Below are 7,763 nucleotides of genomic sequence, written 5' to 3'. Positions count from 1 at the left end.
TAGAAAGTACATTTTATTTCCCTGTAAGCCTTCTTTAAGGTTTAGTGTTCTGAGCTTGCATATGTAGAACTCTCACTAAAATGTCAATGAGGCCTCTATTATGACTAACAATAAATGCATATTTCACACACTTGCCAGATTTAAGATCACGATTTGCACTAAAATCCTATGCAAGGTTACAGCCTTCTAAGCCCACTGACTTCAGTGGACTTAAAAGAATGCAACTCTGCTTAGGATAACAGTGGCAGTCCTTTTGTGAACAGACCATGTGGCATAACAGCTAGAGTATTGGACACAGAAAACTCAAGTTCAAATTCCAACATAAAGCTCAAGATACTGGGCAAGTCATGAAGTTTTTAACTTAATATGTAAGGGACTGTTGTAACACACTTCTGAAGTAAGGCTGGATACCCATGTAAACATTTCTTACTGATGTGGAATGGCTAAGTGAAACAGATAGAAATGAAGATCGACAGAAACCCACATCCCTAGACTGATTCAACTCAGAGCCTGATCTCAAACTAAATTGAATAAGATGCATAGTGAAACATACGATTTTGGATAGAGAACGATCAGAAACCAAAACTGCACACAAAGAACACTATTATTATACTATGGCATTAATTCACATCCTGGATTTCCCACCTCTGTACTTCAGAACTGGATTTTCACAGTGCAGTTGTGAATGACTGCTGGAGTTCAAGGAGAGCACAATTCACAACCATGCAGGGAAACCATAAAGATACCATGGGGTGTGCAATCTTTGCTACCAGCTAGACCATAGCGAATAATACAATGTCCATGATACAAAAAAACAGTAAGTTGCACATCATTTAATTGCTATTTATTCATAAACATGAGGTATTTCAAAGTGCTATAAAGATGCAGCACTAAATGTACATCATTGGAAGAAATAAAACACAGAACTTTTGCAATTACCCAGTTCTATGCAACAAACATGAACAAATACATTAACTGGAAGAAACAGGCTAGGGAAAAAAGGCATATATAGTAAATTTCTTTACAAAAGTTTTCTTAGTTCAAAAAGTGATAAAGTAATATCTACTCAAAACTTTCCACAACCATTTTCATACGAAAATATAAGTATCAAATTTAGTTATGTATCAGCATCATACTAAAGTATACAGGCAGTGTAAGAATTAGTACAGTACATAACAGAGATTAACAATATATTTGTATACAAAACCATGCTCCTCAAACATTGAGGTATTACAGTACTTAGGTGTGAACTTCCAGTCTAATATTGGTAGCAAAAGTAACCTCTCATAACCCAAGACAATGTACAAAAGGCAATTGTTTATATGGTATTTACAGAGGTGGGCTTTTCCCCTCCAAAAGGGTACAAAATTGATTTTGCCCCATAACACCTGGTAAAACGTAAGCACCATTTAAAAAAGGAATTCAGGTTTCCAAACTCAACGGGATGTTGTAAGCAACTCTTGAATGCTCACAGTATTTAAGAACATCTATAGTTCTAAGAGGAAATACAAGCGCCTTCCGTCATGGTTTGGCAGTCTATTTTATCTCCATAAAAGGAACATCCGTTTGCTCTCCATCCAAATTGCAAGGAGTTTTATCACTGACTTCAGAGACTGGATTTGAAAGAAAAACCAACATTCTTAACGTCAAAAACACAACTTTCTTTAAGGAATCAAAAATGTGCAAAGTGGCAGTGGCTGTCCCGATCAGACAATTTAAAAAACAAGAACAAAAAGACTTTATTTTAAAAAAGATTTAGCAAATCTGCATGTGTTCTAATTTTTTTATTAGCTGCTGTTGCCGGACTTGAAGTTTTTCCTTTTCCAGCAATAACTTTTGTTCCTCTGACTGTAAGGAATGAACATACTCAGTGGCTTTTTTCAAGATGACAACTTTTGCCGCTTTCTCGTTTTTCACCAGTTCCGGCACATGGTCCCTTAACGTGAGGAAACTTGACCTCAAATCATTACGTCGCTGACGTTCCAGAATGTTGTGGTTCCGTCGACGCTCGCTGTCTTCCGAGTCAGAGTTTCGAGGACTCGAGCTCTTCGGCTTTGGTTGGGTCATAGGTTTTACTGGACGGGGTGGTTCACTTTTTAGCTTTTTCTGTGGTGGTCCATCTTCGCTTTCCATATATGGAGAAGGCGCGGCGTAGTTGTGTTGCTGATGAATAGGAGCGCAGCGCTTAAGGATGACTTCATTTGGCTGAGTTCTCACAGAGGCCACTGGGCTGACGTTTTTGGTGCGCACTGTGATAGTCAGGGTGGTAACCGGTTTGTTGGAGGAGGTCCGCCTCTTTTCCACTGTTACTACATCGATTTCTTCTTCCTCATCCTCCTCATCCTCCTCTTCGTCTTTTGAAATGGAAAAAAGAAAAACAACCAACAGTTATTCTCTGAGGAAAACAATACCAGAAGGCTCTCAAGCGTTTAGCATTAATTAGCATATATGTATGCAAAATAAAGGCAATTCCCAGGGCAAATACCAATGTATAAATATTTAAATGCTCAAAAAATATGCAGTGTAAGCAGGAAAGCGGCATTTAGCAAAAAGGGAAAAGGCAAGTGTGTGTTCTGCAGTCTCAGCAGAGATTGTTTAATAAGTGGTTTTCATTTAAAATAGTGATAAGACCTTGGAATCAAGTCACAACCCGGATAATTGTAAAAGAACCATCTAATTTGCACTGGGAACCACCTTTGTGTGGACTTAAATTCGAGGGACAAAACCAAAAAAATAATACAGGCACACAATGCACACACAAGACAGACACACACACACTATGGAACAAACTTTTTTTAAAAAAGAAAGACCACAAAAGTGAACAATTGTTGGATTTGTTCTAATGGAGAATGCAAAGCCGTTCCAGTTGGTAGGTCCCTTTAAGCCCAAGTTTTGGTTTACTGCCAAGAAGACAGCTGTTGAGAGGAAATGCTCCCTCCCTCAAAGCTGTCAAGATGCAGACCTGAAGGGAGTGCTGAGTCTTTTGAACTGGAGGCTGATCGTCAAGTTTATTATGATGGGGCTCTGCATCCACTCATTTACATAAGAGAAAAACTTTTTATTGACATTTTTTTTCTTTTCCCCCCCCTGGGAGTGTTGACAGTAGTCAAAGTGATGATTTCAACACTATGCTCTGCTAAAGCCAGTCTTGAGTATTTACTTGCTGCTATTTCATTGCCTTTGAATATGATACAAAACCGGACTGCCTAAGCCCTCCTTCTGAGTAATAATTATTCTGAAAACAGGCCCATTTACTTTTTTTTGCATAAGCTACACTTTTTCAGGCCAAGCACAGTATGGAATAAACTTGGATTGGCATTTAGCATAAGAAATGTTAAACAAAGATTATCCAGTATCTATCATCACTACTTAAACTTAGGAAGACCCACACAATTGAGGAAAAAAACAGAGCCCCCAAATAAACTTTCCTGATATGATGGTGGGGTAACAGAGGCAAGCATACTGCCATCTACTGGTCATCTTTTGTAATACATGTAACAGGGAAGAAAGCAATAAAGCTCACTTACTCTTTGACTAGCCAAGAAGCGTGCTAATTAATTCTTTGTTAAATCTTTAAAAACCACAAAGATCCACCAAACCGATGTGCGTGCCATGTCTGACATTGTGGACAACTCCTGGGTTCACTACTGCTGGATTATTCTAGCTCAGCCCCTCAAAAGCCAAGTTGTAGAAAAACACAGCTGTAAGAGATCCAAGGGGTTTCTCCTTTTCCTTACATCTGTCTGACCTTTTATTGCTTCTGCCCCTTTCAGTCTTGCTAACTCTAAGTCAGTGTGCATCAATTGTCGCTCAGTCCCCACTCCTTCAAACTAAGGGTGCAATCCTAAATAGAATTACATTTTTCTAAGTTCAGCAAGGTCAATGGGTTTAGATGGGTGTAACTGTTCGGGATTGCACTGTAAACAACAGAAGTGTCAGAAACAGGGGAAAAAAAGACCTAGTACGAATTTCACCAATCACTGTCCCATATTGAGGAGTGGGAAGGGCAGTAAATGACCTAGTACTTTAATTCAGTTGCAGGGGGGAAAAGGGTAAAAAGCCTGAGGAAAGTTACCTTTTGTTCACTATCTGTGCCCACAGACCAAAATATAGCAGACTATCCTTATCACACGATTGTAGCACGGGCAGTATAGATTTCATGAGAACAGCTAAAGGCAGGATATTTGATCAGCACTCCCCTATCAGGTAAAAAAAAAATGCAGTATTTCTGCTACAAATGCATGATTCAGCTTCCAGCTGGATGGCAAAGATGTGTCCTGAGGAAGCCCATCCCACTGTAAACTGGGGTGTTGGTTGCGGACTGAGGTGTAGAGAGGGGGGGGGGGCTTTTACACAATCATGAGATGGAGGCACATAATCAACAGAAAGGAACTATTTACCAGAATCGCTCAGAGTGTCGTCCCCTGAGCTGCTGTTGGCTCGGGTGTTGCTTGCAGCGCTGGGGTGACGTCCATTGCGCGAAGGGGGACCCGCCGCCCCTTGTGCGGCCCCGCCATTACTCGAAACGCTCACCCGGATACCAGCCACACCCCCTGCAGCTGAGGCCACAGCTGAAGCCACCGGCTCTCTCTTGTTAATGGGGAACGGGAAAACCACTGCTGGGTCCACACACTCCGAGACCGAGTTGTTCAGCTCTCCCTGGCTGCTGCCGTCGTTCCCAGCGCTGGCGTTGGGGGTGGCCGAGGTGGTGGTGGCAGAGACAGCTGTGGCAGGAGCAGCCGCCGCCCCTCCTTTGCTCTGCAGCTTCTCATTCACCGCCCTTTCCAGTTTCTCCCGGGCAGAGAAGCCACTCCACATACAGTCCTGGATAATGATGGCGTTGAGGTTGCTGCTCTCTCCTAAGCCGGTCTCGAAGGAGTCCCCTACATCTGTGCTGCCCCACAGGTCAGCTTCCGGAGGCAGCAGCAGCAATTCTGAAGCCCAGTCGAGAGAGTCGCCGGTTCGGAACCCCCCCAGAGCCACTGCCCCCCATGACAAGGGGGCTCCTCCCGGAGGGTTCTCCTGTAGACCCGCCGGACTTGGAGACAGAGGAGGTGTAGGCAGGAGCTCAAACTTTTTCCAGATGTCCTCCCCCGGGGGAGCAGAATCCGGACCACACAAATAAAAATCGTCTTCGTCCGGGTAGAAGCAAGGTTGCAACGAGTCAAATTCGAGATCTGGGTTTTTACTGACCATCCCCGGCATCGCTGTCGTTTTCTTCAATAGGAATCCTTTCAGGCTGGGCTTCGATAAATTGAGAGGGAAAAATCTGTTTTGTTTTCCACTTGAATATGCTCCCCCTCCCAAGCAGGATCTGAAACGCAGGGAGGGAATACAAATGAGATTACCGATTCAGAAATGTACACATCTAATTGGTGGTGCTTTCCTTTAAGAGCCTGTATTTATTTATTTTTTAAAAAAAGCAAAACTCCTGCAAATTATTGCAGGGGTGTGTGTGTAGCCAACCCATCAGAGCAGCTAAAAATCAGATTTGGCCCCCCTTAGCTCAATAGCTGCTTGGTTTTCCATCTTCTAAAGCAGGAGAGAACTATGAGAGTTTGTATATATGAATGGACAAGGCTGGTTAGCAAGCCCTATACAATTCCCTCACCCCTTTCAGTCCTGCAGATGCCTAGAGCTGCAAACGGCAGTGCCTTCATCAGGAGGGGGGATTTAAAAGCCCTCTGGACATGGCAGCAAAGTAAGAGGAAGTTTCTTTCCTCTTTTGTCATCTGCTGACAAGGAAAAGGAGGACCGTGGGATGGGGAGGGGGGAGGATGAAGAGGCTCTTTGCACACTGCCAATCCCATTCATTCCCAGTTCCCGTTTCCAGCGACCCACACCCACAGCTAGTGGGAAGCCAGCATAGGAAGCTTCTCAAAGCGGCAGCATTAGGCAATACCACGAAACCCAACACACAACCCACTGATCTGGATCATCACGATTCCCTAATAAGGCATAGCAAGTTGTGTGTTTTTTTTTTTTTGGCATCTGCCTGACCTAGCAAGGTTTTAAGAGTCACCGGCTTCATCTGGGGAAATGGACTGCTTTCTGGAATAAAAGGTGCTTGGGCGTCCCTGGGCTGTTGTTTATTTCTTGACACAAGTAATACGGGGCGGAGTGGCAGATGTGACCGAGCAGTAAAGGTGTTTGGTCTTGGCACTGCCATTTTGTGCATCCTTTCAAGGGAAGCATCCCGGGTCTACACAGCATCCTACTCCGGTTTGTGGACTAAGGCTGACTCTCCAGCAATTCCTCGCCTGGCGCCCTGCAAGATGCGGGGCAAGTTCCCCCGCATCTCCTGTTGCAAGTTGCTCCCGATCCCCCGAGCGGAGCAACGTCCAGTCCCCCCACAACCACCCACCCACCCACCGCAAAGCCACCCCAGCAGGGTTTTGTTTTTGCACGCCTGAAGCTGCAACCGCGCTGCGGAAAACCTCCCCAGCTGCATGCATAAGCGGAGGAAGAGAGGGGCTCAAAACTGGGCTGGGCTGGGTGGGTGAAAGGGGCAGAGAAAACGGAGCTGGGGGACAAGTCTCTCCCCCTCCCCCCAAGAAAAGCTTCCCGAGTCCAAGGAGGCGTCCAGCGACGGCTCCCCAAAGCCAGCCCAGCTGCAATCGCCTGCCCGCCCCGCCCCCTGGTTCGTCCGCCCGCTATTGTACAATTATGATTTTCTTCTCCCTCGGTCGAATCGCCTTATTCATTCCCCAGCAAGGAAGGTGTTTTAAAAATAATAATAAACAACCCGAGAGAAACGGCCTCTGTAAGTGACCTAACAAAAGCTCGTCTTCTGCACAACAAGCTGCACCTAGAATATATATATATATATATCTGCATGCATGCACGCTTGGCTGCTGATGAATGAAAAACCAAACAAACCCTGTGCCAGTACCCACTGCCGAAATGCCAACGCAAGCCCGCGCGAGATACATTCAGAGACAGAAATGCAATTCCAGCCACCCCCACTTGCAAATCTTAAAAAATATATTTTGGTAGGTTTAATTTTTTTTCTCATGCATCCCCAGCATTTACGCTTCTGCCTTCTTACCTCCTGGCGGTGGCGATTGCAAAGCGGGGGGGGGGGGGATAATTCAAGCAGCTGATGTTCTCGAATGGAGCCGCTGCAAGCCCGATCGGCCCCCCGAGCCTGGCTGAGCCCTCCGCATGCACTCTTTGCTTGCAGACAGATGACTGTCACCGAGTGGGCTTTGAAGCCCTTCTATATTATTAACTTAAAAAAAAAAGTCCTGACACACCCGGGGGGGGGGGGAGAGCGAGCGAGAGACCTAACTCCACCCCCTGATTTCCATAAACCAGGGGAGGGGCCAGACATTTGGCGCCAAAATCCCCCACCTCTCCCCCCACCGCCTCTTTATTCTTTGCAAGCAAAAGCAAATGCGAGAAGCTCCGCAGCAGCCCTGCTGCGTTTGCTTCGCTGCCACCGTGGGTGGGTCACGCACTTTGCAACAGAGGAGACGGGCTCGGCTTTATTTGATCGCTGGGGCTTGCGAGGTTGTGTCTCGGCCAGATCCAGTAAAGTCTCGCCGATCTGCCCTGGAAATGCACTCCCCTGCAAGCCGGCTAGATTTGCAGCCTCAGATGCATGCATGCAACACACGCCCCTTCCCGGTGGTCGCCACCTTCGTCCTTCTCCTTCGGGGGAAAGAAATAGAATTGTTTTCTACCGAAGCTTGATTTTTGCAAGGAGAAGAGACAGGATGTTCTTTGTAAATATGTGCGGGGGGGGGGGCAGGCGAATAATT

General features: G+C 45.6%; 1 protein-coding gene across 1 annotated transcript; it reads right to left on the bottom strand.

Moving 5' to 3' along the window:
• Positions 1–829: 829 nt before the first annotated feature.
• MYCN (MYCN proto-oncogene, bHLH transcription factor) lies at positions 830–7,273 on the bottom strand. The gene is made up of 3 exons (XM_048498839.1): positions 7,049–7,273; positions 4,401–5,314; positions 830–2,354 (listed from the first exon to the last, which is right to left on the bottom strand). The coding sequence occupies exons 2-3, from the start codon at positions 5,203–5,205 to the stop codon at positions 1,756–1,758; spliced, it is 1,404 nt and encodes a 467-aa protein (XP_048354796.1). The 5' UTR covers positions 5,206–5,314; positions 7,049–7,273; the 3' UTR covers positions 830–1,755.
• Positions 7,274–7,763: the final 490 nt, after the last annotated feature.

The sequence above is a fragment of the Sphaerodactylus townsendi genome, linkage group LG01, assembly GCF_021028975.2.
Source record: "Sphaerodactylus townsendi isolate TG3544 linkage group LG01, MPM_Stown_v2.3, whole genome shotgun sequence".
In the NCBI taxonomy this organism is placed as follows: Eukaryota; Metazoa; Chordata; class Lepidosauria; order Squamata; family Sphaerodactylidae; genus Sphaerodactylus; species Sphaerodactylus townsendi.
The sequence above is the reverse complement of the archived record's forward strand: the minus strand, read 5'-3'. Positions and strand labels throughout refer to the sequence as shown.

Coding starts and splice junctions, on each gene's coding strand:
- MYCN (XM_048498839.1), bottom strand. CDS start 5,205: ATGCCGGGGATGGTCAGTAAAAACCCAGATCTCGAATTTGACTCGTTG. Junction 2,355..4,400: donor CGACACTCTGAGCGATTCTG/GTAAATAGTTCC, acceptor CCATTTCAAAAG/ACGAAGAGGAGGATGAGGAG.